This window comes from Polyodon spathula, chromosome 15, assembly GCF_017654505.1.
Source record: "Polyodon spathula isolate WHYD16114869_AA chromosome 15, ASM1765450v1, whole genome shotgun sequence".
Lineage (NCBI taxonomy): Eukaryota > Metazoa > Chordata > Actinopteri > Acipenseriformes > Polyodontidae > Polyodon > Polyodon spathula.
The window spans coordinates 14,500,830-14,528,826 of NC_054548.1; the positions used below are offsets into that span (position 1 = coordinate 14,500,830).

Genomic DNA, 27,997 nt, shown 5'->3' on the forward strand with positions numbered 1-27,997 from the left:
CAAGTTCTACAAAACAGGACCTGTCTATTTCACGTTGTTCACTTAGTCTCTGGCTATGTACTATACTGTGGAGAGGCTCAACCATAGGGCTCAACCTACGTTGTTGCAGAATACCTCCGAGAACTGTGCTAATGGACTGTCGATTTATAAAGAAACGGCAGCCTCGCAAACGTTGCGTGCTGTAGCCCGAGAATACATTAATGAGCTGCATAAGACACATCAGTGGTTATGCCAGAATTAGATTTCGGCTGGGTAAGTTCCGTATCTTTACTGCATATGTAGCTGTCAATAAGGATATTCTATACATTATGTTTCTGCTTACGTTTAAAAAAATAAGCAATATTTCAATACAATAGCGGCGGTGACAGATGATGTTTGTGAGCTGGTGACGTCCGTGTGATGTGTGTAGATACAATCCAATCTGTACTGCGACTGGTGCCGCAGGAGGACTGTCACTGTCTCTATGCGTTTGTGCGATTCGCTATGTCAGGAAGGCCACAGTAAGATTTTGCTTCTTTTTTCCCCCTCCCCGAAAGATAAAATCTAGGAACTTGTCGGACTGAGGCGGCCAGTATAGTTGGGCAGGTGAAAACAAGCAGAGATGCGAAGCCGCAGTAACTCGGGAGTGAGGCTGGACGGCTATGCTAGGTTGGTACAGCAGACGATTTTATGCCACCAGGTATGTAATTAGCATTCTCTTCGTTTCCTTCACTACAGTATAAGCAGGTCGTTGCATACAGTACTGTCAGTCAGTGAGATTTATTCAGCTAATGCAGAGTTACAGGTACTTGATATCAGTGGGGAACAAAACAGAAAATCATGATTTGTGTTGACTGGCGGGTTCATTAGGTTTGGGATTAGTCACGGTCCTTTGTTTTTTTTGTTTGTTTTATTTAGTCCCTGGTTAAAACACAGACTTTGTATTTTCGTTCCAAATGGCCTTCCATCACCTTGTAAGGTGCAGTTACAGTACAAGTGATGTAGTACCAGGGCTGTCACTGAAAAAATGTACACAGAATCAGTTATAATCCATTTACTTCTTAATGATATAGGCAAGACTGCCTTTATACCTCCAGTGACAGTATGTATAATTGAGGATCCCATTTAAATGAAATAATTGAAATGTGAAATTGTATTCATTACAATAACCCCTTTCAGTGTATATCGGCACACAGTGTTAACGATTATACATTGTATAGCAGAGTTGATGTCCAGGGAGTAAGTGTTACATTTGAAACACAGTAAACTCAAACAGCTAACAAGTGTTCATGGACATGAATGTTTCCCCCAGCTTTGGGACCCAACTCCCACCCCTTGCAGCAGACAGATCTTTACATACAGCCCCTTTCCTGTATGCAGTAAAAATGTATGACATGCCATCACAAATCCCTCTGGTTATATACATACTTACACATTGGTAGATTTTTAGCACTGGTTTTGTACAGTACAGAATAAGCATATATGTTAAGCAGACTGAAGGAAATGTTCTAAAGCATTTGAGTAAATAGTTTCATAGAACTTTGTGTGGTAACATCTAGCTATAGTCCCAGGGGGTTCAGCAAACCAGCCTGTACGGGCTTTCACATTTTTCTTGGAAACTATGTTGTGTTTCTCGAAGGAGAATCCACCCACGAACCACATACATAATGTTTGTTTACTGAGTAGATGTCTTTCCACCCAGTATTGGGGCACTTATTGTAGGAAGTTTAGCGCTGTTGTTCTTATAGGGTGGTTTTTAAACCATATATAAAAGCAGACAGACATTTGAACTGTTTTGGTTTGTGAGTTTAAGTGATTTCATTTAATTGTACTGATAAGGAGATGCTTCCTATGTTATCAAAGACAATTTGTTTATATCCCATATCTGCATGACAGCAGCCAAGTCAAGTGCATGCTATGCTTAGCCTTTGTAAGTCATAGTTTGGACAGCAATACAGAATATATTTTTAGTCCCAATACTTTACAAGGACATCTTGCCTATATAGTACCAGCTCAAATATGTACTATATAAAGCATGTGGAGAAAACATTAGCAACACATGCCATATGTAGCACACACTTATCTGAAAATGGGCTGCCCATCACATAGCTTATTAAGAATGCAAATCCCAATGTATAGTACCATCTCTTTTTTTTTTTTTTTTTGTTAGGGTTGAAAGCACCATCAACCGGGTCGTCGCCGGTTCTAATGTCAATGAAATGTAACTTTTAGACAAGGTGTTTGTGTGTGCGCACACGTGCACGCACGTGTGTGTGTTTATAATTAAAAACAGTAAAACTTGCTAAAGCGCAGCGTAATTCTGAATGTGCGCGACAACACGCAAATTCGTTTTTCTTCCTTAAATGTTTTTATTTTCATGGCAAGGCATGAAGCTCTCCTATTATATTAATTATATTTTTAATATAATTCAGAGTCGTTCTTTTATTACATAGTAAGCAGAGAAAGAATATATTTAAATACCCCTGTCCATATAAATTTATGGGGGGGGGGGGATGACATATACTCTATGACATACCTGTCAACATTAAGTTTTCAAAATATGGGAGCTTTTGTAAACTGAAATCTCGTACCTGTCAGCTTTTGAAAATACAAAAATCGAGAGCAGGAGGGGTGTGGTGGTGCAGGTGCATGGCTAAGTATGTGAACTTGTCTTGTGCACTCAGTGCATGTCTGTCACAGGAATGCCCTGGGTCCTAACCATAGTAAGTACTGACAGGGATTACAGTGATCACACACTGGCCACAGTGATATACTGTTCATGATGCAGTAAAACCTTGCTTTAAGGCCACCTGCTAAAAGGCCACATGAATTGTTGCAAGAAATTCTCTATACTTTTTGTTGGTCCCTTGCCTGAACTTAATAACTAGATATCTTTCACTACAATAAACTAGTATAATATTACAGAACGGTTCCCTGAGGAAATCGGTGGTAAGGACGTAGTATAAAAACATTACTGAAATCCCCGGCTGCTTGCACGATCCAGAGAGGCAGTTTTCCACATGATATTCTGTTTCATTGTTTGAGTATTTATTTGGTTAAAATCCCAAGGCGAATCAAGGAATAAGCCTGTCGCTGATCTATGTATAGCCCCACTGACTGTTAACACCTCACTGGACTTAACTAGGGCACTATGAGTGGAATGTGCAGCTCTGAAGTCCTGTTGACAAAGCCTAGGCAAACACAGAGGGCCAGAATAGGGACTAAACATGTCTGTACAGGGCATGTCTGAAAAGTCCACAGGAAAAACAGTTAATGGGAAATAATTTTGTAACATGTAACATGTAACATGTTCATAATATATATATGACATGTCATATATATATATATATATATATATATATATATATATATATATATATATATATATATATATATATATATATATATATATATATATATGAATACTGTGTTTAGTAAGCTTACATATTTTTTTCTGAAAGTAAATGATATAATAGTGTTTATTCAAAAGGGATATCATTTTTGCATTAGGCACAACCTCTGATGTAACACTTCTGATGTAAGTTAACTGTTTAATATTTCTTTCCATTTATCTGTGAACTGCTTGGTATCTATAGTCATTTAAAAACACAATTTCATTTGATGTTGAAAATGTGCCAATAAACTACTGTCTCTTCTCCACAAATCATAATTTGTATCCTGACTTATTTTATGAATGGGGCAAAAAGCTGTCACAGAGAAATAACAGGACTGTCTGGAAATACCGCCTGATCTCATGCATAACCCCCTTTGGGTTCTATTCAGGTGATCAACACAGCAGTGATAGTTTAAACCCTTCTGTTGTTTAAATAATTAAAATAGGAGCCTTTCTGGTTTTATATTTTTTATACTCAGTAATACTCAGAAGAGACTCACAGCCATGCACTGTTAAATGTTTGGTTTTTGGTGCCTTATTTTAATGATCTAAACAGTGTCAGTGTTTAGACCTTAGAAATTGGGTGAATAGAAACCATTTTAGTTAGCCCCATTGAGACTGGTATCTTTAAAAAATGAAACGTCCCCTCTTTTATTTTTTACTTGTGCATTAACCAACAGACAGCATCCTTAATGTTTCTGCTAGATACAACACAGCTGCTCTTTGCGACATGGAGTTTCTGTTTTCCGTGTTTCAGAATCCTGTGACAGGGCTTTTGTCAGCCAGTAAGGAGCAGAAAGATGCCTGGGTCCGAGACAACGTGTACAGCATCCTGGCTGTCTGGGGTCTGGGAATGGCTTATCGGAAAAACGCTGACCGGGACGAAGACAAAGCCAAAGCATACGAACTGGAACAGGTACAACAGCAGCCAGAACATGGTGCAGTTCTGCACAGTGCTTTACATGTCCGTAATGTATTACAAGCTTAAACGCATTTCTGACCCATTCCTATTTCTGAGGTTTTTGATTTTCTACTGTGCTGTATATCATTGATTAAAGTATTCAATATTAATAAGCGGTAGAGCAATGTATTTTACAATCTTGGGTAGCACTCCTTTAATAGGAAGAACTGATAATAGTAAATATTTCTATTTCTCATTGTGTATACTATAACTGTACTTAGAATAATTCAGTCAGCACACTGACCCAGCCCCTTACCTCCATTGTACATATTTCAGTTTTCAGGATGTAGACATTCATATGAAAAGAAATCAATCGCTTGGTTTATGTGCAAAAATAAAAACAGGTCTTACCTTTTTGACACTGTATTTTTGCAGTACCTTTTCAGCAATTTGGGTTTACATGTAGTTTTCTTGTAGGTAGGAAAATTCTCCTTCAAAATTCAGATTACATAATTAACCCTAAAACTTTCAGCTTTCATAAAATGGGCTTACAAGAATATTTCAGATTGTGCTGAAGAACCACAAGCCCTGTGGCTAGGTAACAAACTTTTAAAAAAATAATACCATACAACTGGGAAGGTTACAAGGTTCAAAGTGCCTAAGTTATTTGGTTTATTCTATTTGTGTAACCTTAACAGTTACATTTTTCCTTTCATTAAAAACAAAACAAATGGCATAAAAACCTGAATAAATATAGCCCTCAACAGTGCCCATTCCATTGTCAGTTTGAGTAGGGAAAAGGCACTAAGAAATTATTTTGTTTTGTATTGCAGAGTGTTGTTAAACTAATGCAGGGGCTACTGCAGTGCATGATGAGACAGGTAAGCTTCAAACAGAGGGGAGACATACATGTATTCCACAGTACCACTGGCACACTTACTTTCTGAAAGGAGGAAAACACACATTGAAGTTATAACACTTTGACAACTCAGGAATTTAACTGAAGGGCTCTAAGTATTCTTTAATTGTTTATTTCTGGTTTTGTGACAGGTGTATTTTCTCTTTATCAGAAAGAACATGGTGCTAATGACATTGTGGAGCAAATGGCTTTGTGAATTTCATATATATATATATATATATATATATATATATATATATATATATATATATATATATATATAAAAAAACAGTAATTCATTATGACATAACTATTTTGGTTATAAAAAAAATTATATATAACTTATATATATATAAATAGGAGAAAGAGTCTAAGTTGTGTCATGTTGAGAATCTCAGTACTGATATCGTTGCAGGTAGAGAAAGTGGAGAAGTTCAAACACACTCAGAGTACGAAGGACTGTCTCCATGCCAAGTATAACACCTCGACCTGCAGCACTGTGGTGGAGGATGACCAGTGGGGGCATCTACAAGTGGATGCCACCTCTCTCTACCTGCTCTACCTGGCCCAGATGACAGCTGCGGGTCAGTGATACTTGCTTACCTTGTATACAAAAGCACAAGTGAACAAACACAACTCTTTACAAGCAAACAGGAGCATACAATTAGTAACTCCAGTGCAAGAACAGGCGCTGTTTCCTTGTTCCTGTCTCTTAGTCTTAAAAGCAATGATTCTAAAACAAATTAATATATTTTTATTAAAAGTCTTGACACAAGGGTTCATCATGAATATAATGTACCTGAAAACAACATCTAATTATTATTTTAAATTAAATTGTGACAATGCCAGAAATTCACATGAACACGTCAGTGGCACTCAAAGTGTTGTGCTAGTACTGTAAAGATCTTTTTGTTTTTCCCATGCTTTATTACTGGTACTTTGAGTTTGAGATATGCCGATTTTCATGTTCCACACTATAATAACAAAATGCTGTTCTGGTCTTGCTTACTGCTCTTGTGTATATTAGAAGCGCAATTCCATATTGGAAGAAAGAGAGCAGAACAAAAAAGGTAAAATGAAATAGTTGAAATTGCTCAGGCAATATTGAAATGTTGTCTGATTTTTTTTTTTTCAGGTCTTCGCATCATATCTAATTTGGATGAAGTAGCCTTTGTACAGAACCTTGTATTTTATATAGAGGCGGCCTACAAAGTTGCAGTAAGTGTACATAAATGTTATTATTTTATTCATTCTCATTGTGCTTGTTATTTGTTGTTTTTATCTCTTTAAGCCAGAAGTAATGATCTTTTGTGCTTACAAAGGCTTTATACTATCAGTGAATGGAGGCTGAAGTCCTTCATGATGCACAAAATGAATCACTTCAGTTTTTACAGAATCAGGTTAAGGTTCGGGTTCGGGTTCGGGTTCGGGTTTGTACTTTTATCTGCTGAGTTTCCATTTCCAGTTGCATTCTAGAAATGACTCCATTGATCTTATGTCCTCGACCAGTGCTGCTTCCAAATACAGCCATGTCAAACACGAAGGGGAAGTTCTTTTTCCCTCCAGGAGGTGGCAGTGTTTTTATAGACTTTATATTACTGTATTTATTCATTTTTGTAGTGTTCAGCTCCTCGTCAAAAACACAGGTTTAAAACAGCGGTGTGTGGTGATGACCGATAGTATAATATTCCAATATGTCCAGAAGCAGTTAAAACAAAATAGTCACGTTTGTTTCTTCAGGATTATGGAATGTGGGAACGTGGAGACAAGACAAACCAGGGAATAGCGGAACTGAACGGCAGCTCTGTGGGAATGGCCAAGGTACTGGGACCTTTCATATAGCTTATAGTATGTGGCAACAGGGTTATGTAGCTGCAGTTAATACTTCCACAAAAGGTGGTCTCTACTGCAAAAGCGAAGGGTAAAAACTGTTTTCACACATGATAGGCATGTATATAAAAAACATTCAAATAGTAAAGATGCAGCTTTATCTCAAAACTAAGAAAATGTCCTCTTTTTTTGGTTTGTTTTTGTATTTGTTATACTGTTCTTCCTACCTGTTGTGAATTAAATGCAGGGTACAGTGCAAACCTGTGTTGTTAACTCCAGTGTGTTTGGTGTGTGTGTTTGTACAGGCAGCCCTTGAAGCCATCGATGAGCTGGACCTGTTTGGAGCACACGGGGGGCCAAAGTCAGTCATTCACGTTCTTCCCGATGAAGTAGAACACTGCCAGGTAACAGCACGACCTTAATGCAATATTCAAGATGAGCTCAACTAAAGAAACAGCTTCATCGTGTGTCAAACGCTAGCCCTGGTTAAATATGCAGTCATATACACTAATATAAACACACACACAGACACAGAATGGGCAGCAGCTTTTAGTTTATGCTGCTGCACACAGGCCAAAGCAGCTCTAAAATCACACAATAACATGCACTTTGCATGTGCTGTACGGCACTGATATTGGGATTTAATGAGAACATTAGGGAAAAGCTCCATTGGATCATTACTGCCCAGACAGGACTGCTGTTTAGCCTCTTATCAGAAGGACAGCACCTACTGTACTACATTAAAGCAAGATACCCTCTCTGGGGCATTTGTTGAACTTCACTGCAGCACTGATTAGACATTCTGCATACTGCCCAGAACTAACCTTGTTTATCTGCTGAGTGCTTATGAGGTCGGACTTCAAAATAGTTGTGGGTTACTACACACTGTTAGCAAAATAAAATTGCATGAATAAAATGAAACTGATGGTATGTTTAGGCAGCTGTTTTGGAGCAATGTAGATGCTGCTGAATGAGACAATTGACTTGGAAACCGGTCTAGTACTATATATACGCTACCTCAAAAAATGAAAGGAGCAAACACTAAACATGATGACATAAATAACGTTATGAACACACAGTCAAACAAGCTGTCAAGACAGTTAGATCATTTACATGTTCTTCAATAAACTGAGAGCTGTTGAGATGCATTTTACTCTGTTTAAAAATGCTTTCAAAAGTTCTTAACAAATTGATGAAATTATAAGTGTCGTAATTGCCTGCAGCCTTCATACATTTGATTATAATATTTGAGAACCCTCATGCGCACTGTCTCCGCCCTCTTTTTTGCAAATTGATGTAGGAACGCCCTTAATTACATATTCATCTACACTTGAACCGCAAACAGAAACTTCTGTCGCAAATAGCATTGCGCTTGTCTTATTACATTTCACCCAAGGCTTCCGACACGTTTGTAACTGGTTTGTGACTATTTTGACAGGCGCAACACTTTAGTAAACATACCCCCTAGTCTTACACTTATTTATCAAGTGACAGTCTTGTGTTGGCCAGCAAGCATTTAGTTGCAGCTCCATTATGGCGTGGAGTAGTCTGGACCAGAGTGTCTGGGATATGATTGCATTTGATAAATAAACCATTTATTTTAGAATACATCATAAATATTACATTTATTTTAATCAGTAGGTTCCAAGAATTTGTCAAAGTGTAACTGTTTCTGATTCCTGATTGAATGTATCATATTGCCTTTGGAGTGATGTTGTTTTTAATGATATGAAACTACTGCTGTCTGTTTCTGGTCATCTTGCTTTAGTCTCAGTGGGTTTATTCCTGGTTAAAGAACGAATAAATTAATTGGTGGTTGTTGGTTTGGGAATCATCACTTCTAATGATGACAGGTGGTGTCTGAAGTCCAGACTGCCAGAGCTAGACAAATATGATTGTATGTCATTCCTATTATAAAAGACACTTCAGTTGGCTGTATCACATCATTATGAGGGTCTATACAGTATATTGTATTGTGATTATGTTTTTTGCAGTCTATTCTTTGCTCAATGCTGCCCAGAGCCTCAACATCCAAAGAGATCGATTCTGGACTCCTGTCGGTTATTTCCTTCCCAGCCTTTGCAGTGGAAAACATGGAACTTGTTAATGTGACAAAAAATGAAATCATAACTAAACTGCAGGTAAGCTAGGGATTCTTGCATTGAAATCTCTGTTATTTATCTGCCAATCTGCTCACAAGAAATGCTATTTTAACTTTATTGGCCTAGCTGTATTTGTTTGCAGTTGACGAGAGATCTTACACTGCTTTAAATGCTAGTGTTTTATTCATATTTTTTTCTTTAGGGACGTTATGGTTGCTGCCGATTTCTAAGAGACGGGTATAAAACACCAAGAGAGGTACTGAACTTGTTAAATGGTTAACCAGATATGTAAAGCTTATGCTAAATGCCCCAATTAATGTAGATATTATTACCCCTTAGGCACTGTGAACATACATTAACAATCTTCTCAACATTTGCAGCTTTCAGTAATGTCTAGAAAAATCTGAAAGAATTTGAAAATGTTTCTTTTCATATTAAGTATACACATATCCACATTTTCTAAATTATCTGAAAAGATATGTCTGTTTGCCCTAAATGGGCTAATTTCTCATATCATTATACACCTTTCGATTGAGAGCAATGGTACTATTGTATAGGTTTTCCAAATTAAACCTACATTTCTCACATACTGTATGTCATGAAGATAAAACCATATAAGAATACTGTATTTCAGGCCATTTCAGACACAGGTCTTTAGTTCCGGTGTCTTGATATTTTTGAAGGATTAAAATGAATGTTTCTATCCTAGGACCCCAACAGGCTGCATTACGACCCTGCTGAGCTGAAACTGTTTGAAAACATCGAATGTGAATGGCCAATCTTTTGGACATACCTGATATTAGATGGTATATTTAATGGTGACCAGGTGCAGGTAAGATAAATTCTGTAGACCAAAGAACCATATGCAGGCTATTTTGTTTGTAGAAAGCTGTTATTCACTTGTTCGTACAGTAGGTGGGGCTGTATCCTGCTGTTTTCATTAATAACTCCTTGTTCATAACATTTTCTGCACTAACTTCACACTGCATAGTTCTGCTGTTTATATACTGTAAAGCCATAAATATTTGCAAGCCTTTTATTATGCGTTTTTCATGGATGAAAAAAAAAAAGCAAACATTTTTGGCATGAATAACAAATTCCACTAACAATACATACTTTGTATATTGCAACAGGTCGCCAACATTTCTGGTGCAAAATAGGTTTTATGGGTGTGATTGGCCAAATATTTTGGTTGCAAATATTTATGGCTTTACAGTATTGATCTTCAGAATTCTAGTATTGCAGTCAGTTTGACAGTTTCATGACATGAGTTTCATTTTTTAGTATAGTGTTTACTTATCGGATACATTGGGCCCTATTAACACAATTTTAAGGACATGTTTAAGGAATGTTTTCTTGTTTAGTTTTTTAAGCCCATTTTCATTGTCAGTTAGTATCAGGTTTGCCATCCATGAAACCTACTTCAAGTGTTTTAGAGAGGGTTAGAAGTTTATTTCAGTTTTTTAAGGCACTGTATAACCGAAGAGAATGTTATGATTATTCACTTTCGATATTAAGATTAGAGCTATTGATGTTGCTAGCCTCTTGATTTCTGTTCACAGGTGCAGGAGTACAGAGAAGCCCTCGAGGGTATTCTCATTAGAGGAAAGCATGGTATACGTTTAGTCCCTGAACTCTATGCAGTCCCACCAGACAAGGTAGGAGCCACCACCTCTCTCTGTTTCAACGTTAGTATAAATGGGATCAGGGACAGCAATCACAGGTTTCAGTTTTCAGTTACTTCTCTTGCACTGAGTTTTTTATTCTGCAAAATGGATCTTCAATATACAAACGGTTGTTCCACTGTAATGTTGAATTTATCAACATCATATTGAAGTAACCGTGGTAACTTCAGTAAGCCACACATCCTGTTTCATCTCACAGGAAGTATGAGGAGATATTCTTTGGAGCAACAGAACACATTTAGAGTGATACATCAAAAGTCAATGAAATGAAACAGCGAATTGAGGTGTTTGTTAGCCTTTAACATTGTATGCTTTGCAGGACACTTTTGCAAACGGGATATTTAGAAATGAATGTTCTGTGTGTTTCTGTATTTATAGGTTGAGGAAGAGTACAGCAACCCACATACAGTGGACCGTGTCCCAGCAGGAAAACTCCCTCACATGTGGGGCCAGTCTCTCTACATCCTGGGCAGTCTGCTGGCTGAGGTACATACAGGGCCTGTAGGACTGGAGTATGCAAATAGATTTATTTACTGGGAAGTGGTGAAATTCACTGGCCTCCAATGTATGTGGACACTTCTGGCTGTAGCAAGAACTCTTATTAAATACCCAAATTAAGGATACAATGAATTAATAGGTATGATGGTTTGTTAATTTAATTAGCACTCTGTAATTATAAACATCTTCCTTTTGAGTTCAAGACTGCTGAGAGAAAACAATTCAGCAGTAAATCACACAACACCGTTATATCTTTTACAAGAAAATAGATATGGTACAAAAGTAGAAAATAATATTAATATCAAGAAAGTTTTAGCAATCAATAATATTCAGGAAATTTCTGAGCTCCACTATGTAAATATCAAATACATGGACTAGAATGCATTAATCAAAATTGTTTATGTTTTGTCTTTTCAATAGGAAATAGTAATACTTTTAAATCAGTAAACAAAAAATATGAATATACAAGCAGGATAACTGTTTGAGTGAATATGAGTCAGTAAATGTCAAAATACAAACTCAGTGAATTCAAGTTAATAAAATGTTATGAAATCATAATTCAATCTATTGTTAAAAAATATTTATTTGAATTAGAATACATGGAACACAAACTTAAACCCCAATTCATTTGTTCTTATTTATTCACTCAATTTCTTAGATCGCTATTTATTCTCCTTCTGTATACTCCCATAATGTATTATTTCAGCCCCTTTGTGAATTGAAACAATGTCTTAGCTATAGTACACCCCTCCCTTTACATTACTCAAACATCAACCTCTATGCAAATTTGCATTTATAACATTCCCAGAGTTTATTTTCTGTAACCTGTTTCTATTTTTTTTTTACTTTAATACTCAATTTGTTTTGCAGGGTGATGACTCTTGACATTATCCCTTTCAGACCTTTGTTTAATGAAAGATTTTCTTCACACTGAAATGACTAGTCCGGGAGGCCATAATGAACTGATTCATTATTATATTAATGTTTCTTTTTTTTCAATGGTGATTCCAATTTATATAGTTCATTTCAGTCATTTTTAACAATATTCGGGTCTTCTTCCAAGGTTATTTAATTATTTGGGGTGTTTAGCTAGATTTAAGTGAGAGCTGATATTTTCCAGTTTTTGTCTTGTGCGTTCTCCTGAGACAATCTCACAGAAATGAAGCTTGCGCTTCCTGTGACGATGAGGGTGTTTACAACTTGCACACACGTTAGTATCTTGTTGCTTCAGTAACAAAAATAACACCCGGACATTCTAGGTCAACCTGGCCTTGGTCTTTGTCACTTGTTGCTATAGTTACCTTGCCAATTTAATAAAAGCATTGCAAATTCAAAACTAGACAGCAATGCCAGCAGTATTTTGAAAAAAAAAAAAAATGAAAGTACATGTCTAGACTTTTGTTACTTCAACAAAAACATAACCACTTACCTTTTCCTACTTGCTTTAAAGACAAACTTCAGTTCCTACAGTAAGGCCACATTTTGTTTTGCTGTTGCAGGGGTTTCTTGCCGCCGGTGAGATTGACCCCCTCAACAGAAGATTTTCAACATCTTTCAAACCGGATGTTGTTGTGCAAGGTCTGTTACCCCTATTGTTTCAAATCACGGTGCATGTTTTTATTCATATACCTTACTTGTGCTTGTATATGAATGCCTTGCTTTCGGGTAATGTGAAAAAGACTAGTATTCTTTTTAGACTGATTGGTATGAGAAAACTAAAAAAGTTGCTGAAAACGTTGAGCAGATGACATGTCTAAGTGTATCCCAGTATAAATCTTCAGTTTCTTTGGTGTTCAGTGTCCATCTTGGCAGAAACCAAAGAGATCCAGACGCTCCTACACACATATGGTATTAAGGTGGAGACCATTGCTGAGGTGCACCCCATTCAAGTCCAGCCTGCCCGCATTCTCAGTCACATCTATGTAAAGCTAGGTAAGTAATCCCTTTAGCATAGGTAAGGATTGTAAACAATAGAGAGGTATGGTAAAGCATATAAAAAACACTGCAAACCATGGTCAACTGTGGCCATGGATATGTAGTGTACTCCTGATATACTTCTTGTTAACTCCTTGTAGATTTTTCTGGGAGGGTTGAAGGAATTCAGGCACAAGTGTTAGATGACTAAAGTGTATTTTCATTTAAAACAATCTGATTTGGTTATAATGAGCAATGCTTTGTTTTTTCTTGCATTTATTTTTTTTTGTTAGGTAATAACAAGAAGTTAAAGCTGAGTGGTCGGCCGTATCGACACATTGGTGTTCTTGGAACCTCTAAGGTGTATGTTATTAGAAATCGCATCTATACATTTATTCCACAGGTAAGCATAAGGAGCACTAAGTGGTTGATTTGATGAACCGGTACAGCACCGGGATAAGCCATAGCGGTACTTTTTAGAGCATTTTACAGCAATGGGGTATAGCTTTAGATTGCATTAGCCATCATTTTATACTTATCCAGTCTTGCCTGTACGGTGTATTACTTTTAAAATTATCTATATTTGCTAAAGTTGGCCAGTTCATGTTTCGTTTATTGATATGCCTTGACCTTCCCATATCCACACAGTTCATTGACCAGCACCACTTCTACCTCGCTCTGGACAATCGCATGATTGCAGAGATGCTGCGGACTGAGCTGGCATACCTCACTTCCTGCTGGAGGATGACTGGGCGTCCCACCCTTACCTTCCCCGTCACACACAGCATGCTCAGTAAGGATCTTCGCTAATTTAATCTGTTACCATCTGGCAATGAAACAAGATATGTAACTTCAAAAACACTCAAACATAGTGCCTTGTTTATGAATAGTCTCCAGAAAACAAAGCAAAAACATATGACAGTTTGTTATTATTAATTAAGATTGGATGTTATGTTGTGTGATTGAAGAACAGATTTGTCTCTTCTCTTTCAGCTGAGGGCGGAGCTGACATTGACCCTGCTATCCTCGCCACACTCAGAAAACTGCAGGATGGGTACCTCGGCGGGGCAAGGTCACGACCCGGACCGGAGCTTTGTTGTTTCATTGTTACTGATTAATCCTGCTTAGCACAATGGAGCATGTTAAACACTCCAGCATTGATGGCTATATTATAGAATATACACAGAGAAATATTTACAAATAGCAATAATACATGTTGTGAAACTTAACTGTATCCTTATAAATATAACTGGGCCTTGCCCTTTTCTTAAAGACTGCATGCTCTAGAAACCCCCCTTTCGTTTGTGTTAGTGGACGGTCCTGGCTGTCCAGTGCCTGACGGGTTGCCTTTGTTGTGCAGGGTCCAGACCGGCAAGCTGTCCAGCTTTCTCACCACCTCCTTCCACACTGAGCTGAGCTTTCTGGACCCGGGCTGCGACGACCAGCTGCTAGTGGACGAGGAGGACTACGACAGCATCGACAACGATGAATACCAGCACAGAGACTATCCACAAGATGACATCGATAAAGGTACTGTCAAAACCTGTTATTCAATTCTAGATCTCTCATCACTTGTAGTTATTCGATTCTAGGTCTATCAACACTTGTAGTTATTCTATACTAAATCTCTCAGCGCTTAGTTTTTCGATTCTAGATATATCACCAGTTGTAGTTATTCAATTCTAGATCTCTCAGCGCTTGTAGTTAGTCGATTTTAGATCTCACAACACTTGTATGTATTCAATTCTAGATCTCAACAGTTATAGGTATTTGATTCTAGATATTTCAGCACTTATACTTATTCGATTCTAGAGCTCTTAACGCTTGTAGATCTCTCAACACTTCTACAATCCTGTTAAAGTCAGTTAAGAAACTTAGGAGTTGATTTAATCATATACCTTGCCAAGTTAAGACACCCCTAAATTATATTGGAGCATTTTACAGCACTGTTTCCAACAACCACCTATTTTTAGGGGTAATCCCAATTAGGATGTGGATGCAATCAAGTTTGGTACTTACTTGTGGTTCTCCCAATCCATTCTAGTCCAGGATTGTTTTCCAGCCACGTCCTTTAATTGAATTGAACAGGCATTGTTCAGTTAGATAGTAAGTGAGGATCACTAGGTTAGACTAGTCCCCTGGGTCATGATATATGATAGATGGTCTTTTTGAGTGTTCCAGGAGAATAATTTCATCTAGGGTATCTGTGATGTTATAAATTACGAGACCGAAGGTACTACATTGATTGTAAATGGATAATATTTGTGGTGTCGCTGCACATGTGTGTACGCAATTCCCAGCCACCATAAAACAACAAAAAAAAAAACATGTTAACGGGAATAAGCTGAAAAGCTGTTCCTTTTTTGTTTTGCTTCTTCGTTGGAAATGCAGCCAGCTGGATTTCCATGTGTGTTTTCAATTGCACTTGTTCTCTGCTCTCGGGGGTAACCGGCACTGCTCCACTGATTTATTGTACTCCTGTTGATATAATCACCATGCTGAAGGGTCACGCTCGAATTCAGAAAACTAAAAAGGATCATATTAGGATCATGCAGCTGGCTGGCACTGTTACACGTATGCCCATGTAGGTTAAAAAGAGGTTTGTCCACATATTTCAAAATCTTACGGTTCCGATTTTAAGCACGTGTGCTTCCTACACCGTCCAATCATGTGTGTGTGGTGTAATGGTTACAGGTTTTCAACATTCAAAGAAGAAATGTAATGTTTATTATTCATCCATCATATTCATAAGTGATTATAGAGGGAAGCCAGGTAAGTTACTCTGTACAGTCCAGTGCAACCCCCCTATGTAACACTGTACTCCAGATCCTTATTGCTATTTGTTTTACACCTCATAACAAGAATGCAAGTTCTGATGTAATGACATTATGGAAGCCATTACGCACCTAGCCGCTAATCTTTCCTCTCTAAATAGAAAACAGAAAATTTGACAACATGATAACGGCTCAGTTTTCCGTTATTTTTCATTTGAAAGAGACCAAATGTTGCCTAATGTGTATGACGTGTTCTTTTCGGATTTTTGTAATCAACATTTCAGATTTCGGGTACCCTTGTGCTCTTTTCAGATAATGTCAAGGATGAGCTTGATCAGTATATTCAACACTTGCTTCAAAGCACGGCTCCAAAATCTCACCTCCCCTCGATCTGCCAGACGCCCGGACAGCACCACGTGTTCAGCGCAGAGCACACCACCCGGGACATTCTCTCCATGGTGGCCAAGGCCAAGGGGCTCGAAGTACCCAGTAAGGTTCACTTCCTTTCTGTAGGACTCGGAGGCTATGATGACTGCTTCCTGCTGTATATCAGCCAGCCAGGAAAACAAATTCTCAATTAGAGACCAGCTACTGCTTACCCACTGCACTGGTCTTTAAACACCATAAGAGTTTTTAAACAACATTAAAGTACAGTTGTTTTTCTATTTAAAATGAATGTAGCATTTTCACACTCATCAACTTCTAGACACTGCCTGGTAATGTTTTCTGTATTTACTGTATTTCCTTTTTTTATTATATAGAAGTTTCAATGTATTTGCCTACTGCTAATGTCCTGAAAAAGCACCGGAAGTCACTGAATCTGGTTGACGCACAGCCGCATGAGGTTAAGGTTGGTGGTATTTGTTTTGACTAACTGGTTGAACGGTACATTGTGTTTAATGCAGATATGACAGTAGAGGAACTAAACAAACAAGTGTGTGTGTCTATATATGTCCTTTCTGTCAGGGTTTACTAGAGTTTTTCAGTCTACAGTAAGCCTGCCCTGGAGGAGTCCAAATTGTTGGCCTCTCTTTTTTTGTTTTTGCATGTTTCATAAGAGATGGAGATTGAAACATTGAAACCAAGCAGATATTGTGTGTGTCTAACAGAATCCAGACTCTGATCTGCACTTGCCCAGGGACAGACATGGCAATGTTGACTGCCAGTCCCTTGCAGAACAACTGAAGGAATGTCCTACTCTTCAAGATCAAGCAGATATATTATACATCCTGTATGTCATAAAGTAAGTCTGTCGGGTCAAACCCATCTTTAAATCTGTACACTGACTCAGAGCACCCCACAGAGCATCCCACAGAGCAGCGCACAGAGCACTTCACAGAGCACCTCATAGAGCACCTCACAGAACACCACACAGAGTACTCCACAGAGCACCTCACAGAGCACCGCACAGAGCACTCCACAGAGCACTCCACAGAGCACCTCACAAAGTACTCCACAGAGCACCCCACAGAACACCCCACAGAGCACTCCACAGTGCGCCCAACAGAGCACTCCACAGAGTACAGAGCACCCCACAGAGCACTTACCCTGCATTTGGAAGAAAATAGAAACTGTTCATTGTCCAATTACCTTATTCACTGTTGTCAACACTGTCATTTCTGGTAACATGTCCGGTCTTAACACTGCAGTATAAATTGTAGACAATTTGACCATTGCCCATGTCCCGTGGTTCTTTGTTGATCTCTTGGCTGTGTTGGCTGCAGGGGTCCTGACTGGGATATGAACCTCTCTGGGCAGTATGGTGTCACCGTTCACTGCCTGCTCAATGAGCTTTACTGCCAGGCGGGCATCAACCAGGAGTGGGGGCTGATTCGATACATCTCCGGCATGCTGCACAAGAGGGTGGAAGTGCTGGCTGAGGTAGGGAACTGTCTTGATGCGTCACATACACCATACTGTTAGAGTGACAACAAAAAGAACTCCTACACTCCAGGTCATACATAACCTGACATTTTCAGCAGGGTATTAATATCTCTGCTGAAGTTTTTAATATAGCTAGATAACTACTTTTCCAATTCACTGAGTATCCTGTTTATTAAACATTTTGTTGCCATAGCAATGTGCATATCCTCTGGTAAACCTTGAAAAACCATGAAAATCTTCCTAATATAGTGAGGTTATTATTAACATTGTCTTTATATGTTTTGTTTCCAGGCTTGCACAGACCTGATTTCTCACCAGAAGCAACTTACAGTGGGTCTGCCTCCTGAGCCTCGCGAGAAAGTTATTGCAGCGTAAGACCTTTAGACATAAAATATTACTTTCAGCAGTGCAATGCTGTGTTTAGTGCTTAGATCAAGAGCCATACTGATCACAAGGGAGTTCTTATAGAACCATACAAAAAAACAGAAAAGTTTGTTATTGTAAGAAAGATTTTTTTGCAACTGGTTTCACAGATCTTGATAAGCACTAAACCATCCGTATTGTAAATGTAAGACCATGTATGAGTGTGATTTATGAATGGCAACACAGAGTTTATTATTGGAACCTTGATTAACTGGTATATGTAACTTGCTTGCAGCCCTTTGCCACCCGAACAACTGAATAACCTGATTTATGAAGCCAGCGGACAAGACATAAGCATAGCCGTTCTTACACAGGTACTGGATGTCATGGCCAATATTTTACCTTTTACCTTGCAATTATTATTCACCAATGAGTTTGTATCAAACATAAAGAGATTGAGGGGTTGTAAAGGCTATGTGGTGTGCAAGGTGAGTCTGTGTGCATTACATCTGCCTGGCTTTGAGTGGGTCTCAGGACTGAAGATTTAAATCATGTGACAATATGACCTTTCAACTCTTCTAGCCCCACCTCCTCACTGGTGGGGTTGACAGGGTTACAATGTCACATTATCACATGCTTTGAATGGAATGAGGAAGGTTGTCCAGTCCGGGCACTTGCACGTTCGATGCAAGCTCAAAGTCAGGTCAGGGAAGATTTAGAGAGCAATTCCAATTGCTCAGTGCTGGAGCAGTAGTAAAATGGTAAGGGGAAAGTCAATTAAAGTGTTACTTTAAAGCAGCAGTGCCCCCCACAAGTGGAAGCAGGGCCGTGCTGTTTGTTAACCCAGTGTGTGCATGTGTGGTTTTGTATCTCAGGAGATCATGGTTTACTTGGCAATGTATGTGAGGTCTCAGCCCTCCCTATTTGGTGACATGCTCCGACTGCGGATCGGACTCATCATTCAAGTAATGGCAACAGAGCTGACTCGAAGCCTGCACTGTTCAGGTATAAATAGATGAGAGTGTGTGTAATTGCATAAACAACATTATTGATGTGCAGCAATATCCTAGTCTCCATGTTAGGGATGCGTATGACAAGCCATTAATTTGTGAAGGACAGTATAAATAAACCTGCCCTCTTCTCACAATGGGGCTGTGTTGCATTCTGGGCCCTTCAGCTTTTTTATAATGGCTCAGAGCCAAGAAGGACTTTTACAGGAGATAGGTTTATTGGAATAGAAGAAAGAATCTTTTAAATTTTATTTAAAGAATATTTCAATGCCATTTTGAAGAATATTTATGTACTGTACTGTGTGTGTACATGTTTAGATGTGATTTTAGTGTTGAGCTAACACCCCCTATGACTTACCACAAACATAAACCTTTTACTATCTCCTCTTAAACCTGACAATATTCATTTTGTTAAGATTATCTTGCTACTCTTTTTCTTAAAATGAAAGGGAGTCAGGCTTGCAAAGCCGATTTAACTCTTTTAAAAATGACGTCACCCTTTGCATGATAGACGACACTCGGTGGTGTGTTCGGTCATAGTGTAAAATTGAGTTCTAAAATGTCATAAAACTCATGCTTAGTATTTTGATTTCCATTTAACCCAGGGGAAGAAGCCTCCGAAAGCCTAATGAATCTCAGTCCTTCAGACATGAAGAATCTGCTTCACCATATTCTCAGTGGAAAGGAATTTGGAGTAGAAAGAAATGGTGAGTATGATCTTCAGATATGCATATAGTACAAGGCAAATGGAATTGTTTCTCATGCACTAGCATTTCTGATTGCTTCTCTTTGTGTTTGTGTCTGAAGTGCGCCCTATGGAATCATCAGCCACCAGTCCTGCAATCTCAATCCACGAAGTGGGCCATACTGGAGCCACCAAGACTGAGAGAACTGGTATCGTTAGGCTCAAGAGTGAGATAAAGCAGGTAAGACAAGTCACTGTCAGGTTAAACTAAATGTTAAACACTATCTCAGGGACTACAACTTTAACTAGGATGAAATTACTGTCATTTTCAGCGTATGCCATGCACCATTTTACACATTTTTGAGTGTTATATACAAGTTGAGCTTTCTATATACTGTCTGCACAGTCTACTCAGGTAATAGTATTCAATATCGTGTACTATTGTGTTTTTGTTGCAGTAACATAGAAGAGGTGATGTGTGAGGTGACCCAGTTGTGTGGTATAGACTGTGTTACATGTTATACACGTCTCTAAGTATTTAGTAGGATAGTTACATTTTAAACTACATTATAAAAGTACTCCCTTTGTATGGGGGGTGGGGGTGGGGGGTATTATAATCACACAATTTGATGGTTAGCATTTCCTATAACAACCACAGAAGTTTTAATTGTCTTTTATCTCACTTAATTTCAATACAGCTGGATGATCGGATGACACAAAGTGTGGGTTAAGTTGAAAAGTTAAAACTGTTTGTTGAGCATGCTCTTTCCTTCTTTACTGTAGAACTCATTTACATTAGCCCCCAGCAATACACCACATTCATTTGCAGCTTAATCCTTTGTGTTATTAAACATAACTTCTACAGATGTGAAATCATTAGAGCATAGAAAAAGGACTAACAAGAAGCATTTATTTCCATTCTATGCCGTGCCTGTGTCAAGCAATACTAGAAAAAATGATATACAGAGAAATGTAAAGCTCCACTGCCTTCTAAATGACTTGCTGTTAAATGAAACTGCCCCTCTTTTTATTCCTGTTGACATTTCTCATGTGTGTTCGGAGGCTGCCTCTAATCATGTTGAGTGTATTTCTCACGTATGCTTTGCTGTGTCAGCACCTCGAGCAAAGGGTGCAAGAGAAAATACGCACAACATGATAGAGGTAGCCGCTAAACACTTACAAACGTATTATAACAAATTAAACTGACGACAAGTTAACGTGTTTATATTAACACATTTAATCTGTTTCAGAATGTGTCATGGTTTAATTGTGTCGAGTGTTTTCTCACTGGCATTCTACAACTACTAATTCATTCTAATAAAGACGTGGCTTCGTTTTGAAAGTTTTTTTTGATCAAGTTAGTGGCAAAACAATGGTGGCAGTCTGTCACTGTTTACCTTTTCAGTTCTTTTTTGTAATTACTATACTTTGATTGAAGTTTGTGTCGTCCCCCCCGTCCCCCCCCAAACAATGTCTTTATAGAAAGACTTAGTCAAAACATTTGTCATAGAATGTTATACATTTCTTTTAGTATCGCTAAATATGCCACCATTGAGTGTTTTATAGTATTATTACATGTGCCATTATTAGTACACATTTAAACAAAATGTATCCATGAGACATTTCAACAGAAATACAAAGATACAGATTTTTATTTAAAAATGTATTATTTATCAGGGACTGCATCTGCAGTTGTTGTTTAAAACACTAAAGGATCGCCCAGCTGTTTTGTTTTAACACACCAATGTTTGTTGTAAAGGTTGTTGAAAATAAGTAATTTTGTTATCAGACCCCATTGTGAAGAAGTTCAAGAGTGTCTAGTGAATTGAGAGTTAGAGAAAACTGGAGTTCGCAAAAGGTGTTCTTCCAATGGCGTTCTGCTCTTCAGATAAAACAAGGCAACATGTAGAGGCACTTTATTTGCATGTGTTTGTGCTTTGTTGTGTTGTGTGGAAATTTCTATTTTTTAGAGATTTGATTTTTGAAGATAGATTGTGTCACAATTTTCGCTTTACTTTCTGTACCCTTTGTTCTCTTTGCCTTGCGCGTCCAACCATTTGCTTTGTGTATTTTCTCATTTTTTGTTGTCTTTTCTTTAGTTCTTTTTCAGCAGTCAGTCCATTGGCAGCAACGTAACGTCTCCTCGCTCCACGGTAACCATGCAATAATAAAGCAATAGGGGACTGATTTATCATGGGATAACTAATGGTCTCATGGTAAACCACCCTCTTGTGTTTCTAACTGCTATAGTTTATCTGTGGAAATATAAGACCAATGGTAAAACACGCTTTTTTTTTTTCTTGCACCTTTATCTGGGTCACAAAACCATCACGGTTATTTTACTACATTTTACTACATATGCTTCTATTGATAATAACATTTAAGTTTTGCTTGTCTCATATTAATAATTGGCCAATCTTCAAATTCTTTACATTATTTCCTATTGTTTTGTTTGTGCTTTTTTCCCAATTTCTTATGCATTCAAGTATAGTGGATGGGTTTGAATTTGTGAACTTTAAACAAATCAAGCATTGTCCCTTTAGATTTCTTTCCAAATAGTACCATATTATACAAGTGTAGGTTTGAAATTCATTTAATATTTAAGATTGAATTTTGGATACAACCAAGGACAAAAAAATATATATTTTCTCTTACTGAGAATGCCCTTGGAACAATCTTTTGAGGAATTATAATAAAGTCCATATCATGTTTTTTGGGGGACATAATACAAAAATATATGCAAAGGGTGGGTTGCAGTGCGAAGGAATGAATACCGTAAAATGTAGTAGTTTCTCTAAAATGAATGGAATGGACTGGTTAAGAGAAATGTTTCCTTTGGCCCCTTTACCTATGGTTATCTCCATGGTGACCTCCTGTAGATTTTGCTGTAGATTCTGAATTAAACGTTATTGTGCTTGGGTCAGGGCAGTTCAGAAAAAGGTTAAGAGTTGAGAATCAATATTAGATATGTAGTCACTTTATGAACTTTTTCCTGGCACAGAGACAGGCAGGAGATTATTTTGACCCAGCAGGTTAGTTCAGAGAGCTGGAAATGTCTTCAGTCTCTGCTTGCATTCTAGGGAATCCACTTTACTTGGAAGTTGCATGTGGATCTCTTGCAGCTGTTTGATTTGTATCTTGTTGGCCCTGTGTGCATCTTCTTAAAATGATCATTGAAGTCCTTCATCTCACCAATAACAGGATGAACCTTTTTTTTTTAATTCTTTCCCAAAAGGAAGATCAACCTGCCTTTTCAATGTCGCCGTTTGTTTAGATTAACTAGTGATCCTTTTTCAGTTAATTCTGATCATTTATATATACTGAGCATCAAAAGAAACTTATCACTATTATAACTCTATAAATTTATTTAATTTTTTTTTAAAAAAGATATGTAAATGATGGACATTGACAAAATGTTTTTGGCTTCTTTTTAATCACTCGATCATTCATCCTTGACCATGACACAATTGAGTGACAATGACTGAAGCATATGCACTTAATCACCTAACTAGTGAGACAGTTGATTGGACACTGGATATGGAGTGATTTCAGCTGTTAAATTGCAAGCTTGAATAAAAGCAATAAAGAATTACAGAAAAAAAACCAATATGCCACATCTGTCAAGAGAGCAGTGCCTTCATGCAATCGGCATGATGGAGGCTGGACTAGGGCAGCGTACTGTGGCTCACCGTCTTGGGTGCTCACAGCCAGCAATTTCAAACCTGGCGAGACGGTATAAAGAGGCACACTCGCCAATGACAGACCAAGAGTCACAACACCTGCCCAAGATCGACAGATCATTTTGCAGCATCTTCGTGATGTCATTTGTTAATCAGCACAATAAAAAGTCCTGCTCTAAAACAGAGTTTGTCATTTTTTGATCCCATCTAGTGAATTTTTTCCAAATATAAGTGATAAGTTTCTTTTGATGCTCAGTATGTTAATCCTGCAAAATTAGTACATTCTAAATTAATTAGTCTGATATTGGAATTTCTCTTGGTCACCAGACACCCCTGCTTTTTAAGAAATATTAGACACAGCCTTGCTTAGCATCAGTCCTCCAGCAGCACAGTGTCCTCTAACACAGTGGTTTTCAATCCCTGGTCCTGGGGACCCCCTGTGTCTGCTGGTTTTCATTCCAACTGAGCTCTCAATTACTTAAGTAGGCTCTTAACTGAACTGATAATTTGCTTAATTATACCTTTTTAATTGTTTTCAGCTCTCAAACAGTTGCAGATTACTTTTATAAGTAACTCTGCAACTGCTTAATAGCTGAAAACAATTGAAAAGGTCAATTTAAGCAAATTATCATTTAAATTAAGGATCTAGTTAAGTAACGGAAAGCTCAGTTGGAGTGAAAACCAGCAGACACAGTGGGTCCCCAGGACCGGGTTTGAAAACCACTGCGCTAACATGTACTGGGAATTGGTTCCTGAGTCCAAGCCCCCTGTTGTGCTGTCAGGATCACAAAGTGTTTGTTAGGGGTTAACAGTTTAGGTCTGTTAAGGTCAAATTCCCAGTTGATGTGGAAGTGATGTAGCAGTCAAAAGTTAATCAGTGCCTAGCATGTAATAAGCAAACCATATAAAGTTTTGCCTATTTGAATTATTTATTTAAAGAGATAACATAGTGGCCATGCTTCACTGCCTCTGCCTGTCTGCCTTTTAGAGGTGCAGCAGCCCCTCGTCCCCCAGCGGCGCCATGTCTCCCACCGGCTTAGGGGGGACCCACATGAACTGGGATGAGCGGCAAGGCCAGTGGCTGCGTAGGAGGCGCCTTGATGGGGCCATAAACAGGGTCCCCATGGGCTTCTACCAGAAAGTGTGGAAAATCCTCCAGAAGGTAGGTAACACCACAGGGATGGGGAGACTGAAAACAGTGCTTGGTTAATAATGTTTATACAGAACCAGTGGCATAGCAGTCATTGATTATGAAGCATACTAACTTGAGACCATTTCGCAGCCATGCACAGACCTTGGTTTGATTCACTGGGAACAAAACCAATATGTTTAGTTGTCTCAGCAGTCCACTTCAAAAAAATGCCAAACAATTTAATACAATTGGCAGAAGCCCATGACTCAATTGTATATGTAAGAATTAATAGAACTGTGATGGTCAAAACTATGTCTAAATGTAGCCAGTGCCACTGTCCCTCACCTTCCATTATCTCTAGGTCCAACAGGCTTTTGGAATGAAGTCCTTTGATTTGTCAGATGAAGAATAGAGCGAAGCAGCAAAAATTCTCTCTTTATTTTTCTTTCAGTGTCATGGCCTGTCCATTGACGGATACGTGCTTCCTTCTTCAACCACTCGAGAGGTAATTTTCAAAATCGAACAGATGTTTTGGCTGTCACGTGACATGTCCTAATAAAACTGTTGCACCGTGTATAATCGCTTTGTGACGGCGTGCTATGATAGACCACCTGATATAACTCAGGGTTTGTTCTAATGCAGATGACGGTAGGTGAGATCAAGTTTGCCGTTCATGTGGAGTCAGTGCTGAACCACGTCCCTCAGCCTGAGTACCGGCAGCTGCTGGTAGAAGCCATCATGGTCCTCACACTGGTGGCGGACATGGAGGTGCATAGTATCGGGGGGATAATCCACATCGACCACATTGTACACATAGCCAACGACCTGTTCCGGCAAGACCAGGTAAACGCAGCGCTAGTCTTAATCTTCAACTGACGTTTTTCAAAGGTGTGTTTCACAGATCCAGCTTAGCACTAATCTTGGACTACCTCACCTAAGGTACCATTAGGTAGTCCAATTTTTAGTTTGACTTCTATATAAGCATGCAGAAATTGTCTGGGAACTAATTAGTGAACCCACTTGTGAATTCAAGTAGTAAAACAATATCACTAATGAGATCAGAGCAATAGGTACTGCAGCATCATTAATGTTTATTATTAAGCCAGGTCAAAAAATAAGTCTCAAGTCTAGATTTACAAATATTCACAGTTTGCATCTCTAATACTGTGAGGAATAGAATGTCAAAGACAAGGCACTGTATAGCTAAAAGTTCTGGCTTCATCCAACTTCAAGCAGAAGTAGTCCTTTTGGGACTACAAGGATATCAGCATCCTGAGGTCTCACAGTACGAGCAGGGGCAGGGAAGTAAAGAGGGCCAAGAACAGTTAAGAGCATCCAATGCAAAGATTTTAGTACTGGTGTAGTGTGCTGATGGAGTATGCTCATTGAGGTAAAACTGTTCTGTTTAACTGTCTTGCAGAAAGCGCATGGAGCAAGTGAATACTTCTTGGAGCAAGATCCAGCCACCGGAATTTGTAACCTTTTCTATGACAGCGCCCCTAGTGGTGGCTTTGGTACTATGACATACCTTTCCAAAGCAGTCGCTACCTACGTACAGGATTTCCTTCCAAATACAAGTTGCCTGATGCAATAACATTGCAGGACAGGATTTTTTAGTTGTTAGGTAGAGGAATACCTGATTGAGGTGAGATGTAAATCACACTACATCACTGTGGTTGTACAAAACTGTTAAATATGTATAACTAGGTACTATTTTAATCAGTATTATAAGCAGTCATGGTGCCAAATTCATCTTCAGGTATATGGGTCATTTGACAGATGTGGTAGTTATTTATTTTATTAAAGCATGTGTATTCTTGTAGGAATGGAGAACTGCTGGCATTCTGTTTCATTGCGTAACCTGATATACATAGTCCTCTGATGGAAACATAAACCAAACAAATGGGCTGCATGGTGTGTGAAAAAGGGTTACATACATGTACAGTACCATATTATTATTATTATTATTATAATTGCTGAACATGAGAATACATATTAGGCCTGTGACTGCAACAGTAATTGCCATAACTCTATGGTAAGGTAGATCTAATAATACTGCTGGCTAACTCTTACTCAAGCATATATATATATATATATATATATATATATATATATATATATATGCTTGAGTAAGAGTTAGCCAGCTTGTTGAGTTTTGTTTACAGTGCTTAGGTTGTTATCTCACAGTTTGTAGTTCAAAGTTCTCATTACTTGAAATTTTTTAAACTCCTCCTATCTGTAGAATGACCCATATTGTGGCTAATTCAAATGATTGTGGTGAAATAACTGCACTTTGGAAATATTTTAATAATTATGTTTTCTGATATGAGGTTTTAAATGAGTGTTGAAGCTGTAATACTGTTTTAACTGTATTGATACTCTTTTATAATGAAGACTATGAGTGTTTTGTACCTGCCGTTTACCGGTTCATGATAAAAACCTTAGTGAGGGCATTATACAGGGCTATGTGGAGCTGCTCATCACACTCTACAACATGCCTGGTTTTCCGTTGAGAGGACCATTTACTAAATAACACAGTCATACCATGCTAGAGAAAGCAAATATAATGCAAACAGCACAAGTCGTGGCAGAAAATGTACAGTATTCTGCTAAGTTGTCACAGTGAACTCTCTACATATTGTTACTCAGCTCCATAGCCTGCAGTGCTCAAGATCACAGGCGATTGGTACATAATATAACACAAACTGCTACCCAACTCCATGGCAACGTGATGCCTGGGTTGGCCACCACTCTGCTATGATCAAATGATTCCCCCTTCCTGTTGAAAAAACGGAGTCCTACTAATTAGCTCATTGATTCTGCAAGCACTTACAGTACTTTCATCAAAGAGGTCAAACGCAGAATTCTCCATTCAGCTTTCAACATTCATGGTTTGATTTTGTACTTGTGGCACCGGGTCAAGTTTCTGATAGTCTATGTCAACATAGGGTTAAATGCCATCTGATTTTCAGAAGGTGTCTGGATTGTATTTAGAGAGACCTAAATACTGTATATTTGGATCCAAAAATGTGAAAATCTGAAATGGTAAAATTCAGTTAAAAGACTGCAAGACAGCAAATGCTGGTTTTGGCTCATTGGCCACAGGAAACTGTAGTCTGTGGTAAAACAGTGAATTTATATTCTTTTTAATTTAAACTCTGAATATGGTAATAAAGCAGAGCAAATTACTGCATCATGTTATTATTTTTAAATGTATTAATGTCATTGATCTTTTTAAATAGGAATAAAATACTGGATTCAATGTTAA

At 38.2% G+C, this 27,997-nt stretch overlaps 1 protein-coding gene across 5 annotated transcripts; it reads left to right on the top strand.

Annotated features, from left to right (window-relative positions):
* Nucleotides 1-42: 42 nt before the first annotated feature.
* On the top strand, nucleotides 43-27,997 carry phka2 (phosphorylase kinase, alpha 2 (liver)). Of its 5 annotated transcripts, XM_041272230.1 has the most exons (34): nucleotides 43-252; nucleotides 537-679; nucleotides 4,131-4,289; nucleotides 5,108-5,155; nucleotides 5,588-5,756; nucleotides 6,308-6,390; nucleotides 6,913-6,993; nucleotides 7,308-7,406; nucleotides 8,997-9,143; nucleotides 9,307-9,360; nucleotides 9,814-9,936; nucleotides 10,667-10,762; nucleotides 11,168-11,275; nucleotides 12,787-12,865; nucleotides 13,085-13,219; nucleotides 13,495-13,604; nucleotides 13,850-13,994; nucleotides 14,195-14,273; nucleotides 14,562-14,731; nucleotides 16,288-16,464; nucleotides 16,737-16,825; nucleotides 17,085-17,218; nucleotides 17,700-17,856; nucleotides 18,151-18,230; nucleotides 18,518-18,596; nucleotides 19,098-19,227; nucleotides 19,838-19,939; nucleotides 20,040-20,158; nucleotides 20,616-20,639; nucleotides 22,017-22,070; nucleotides 24,586-24,759; nucleotides 25,181-25,234; nucleotides 25,372-25,572; nucleotides 26,150-27,997. In XM_041272230.1, exons 2-34 carry the CDS (start codon nucleotides 602-604, stop codon nucleotides 26,321-26,323), a joined length of 3,711 nt encoding a protein of 1,236 aa, XP_041128164.1. In that variant the 5' UTR covers nucleotides 43-252; nucleotides 537-601; the 3' UTR covers nucleotides 26,324-27,997. The 5 variants fall into 5 exon arrangements, with proteins under 5 accessions (XP_041128164.1, XP_041128167.1, XP_041128165.1 ...); XM_041272233.1 differs by lacking the exon at nucleotides 22,017-22,070; XM_041272231.1 differs by lacking the exon at nucleotides 20,616-20,639.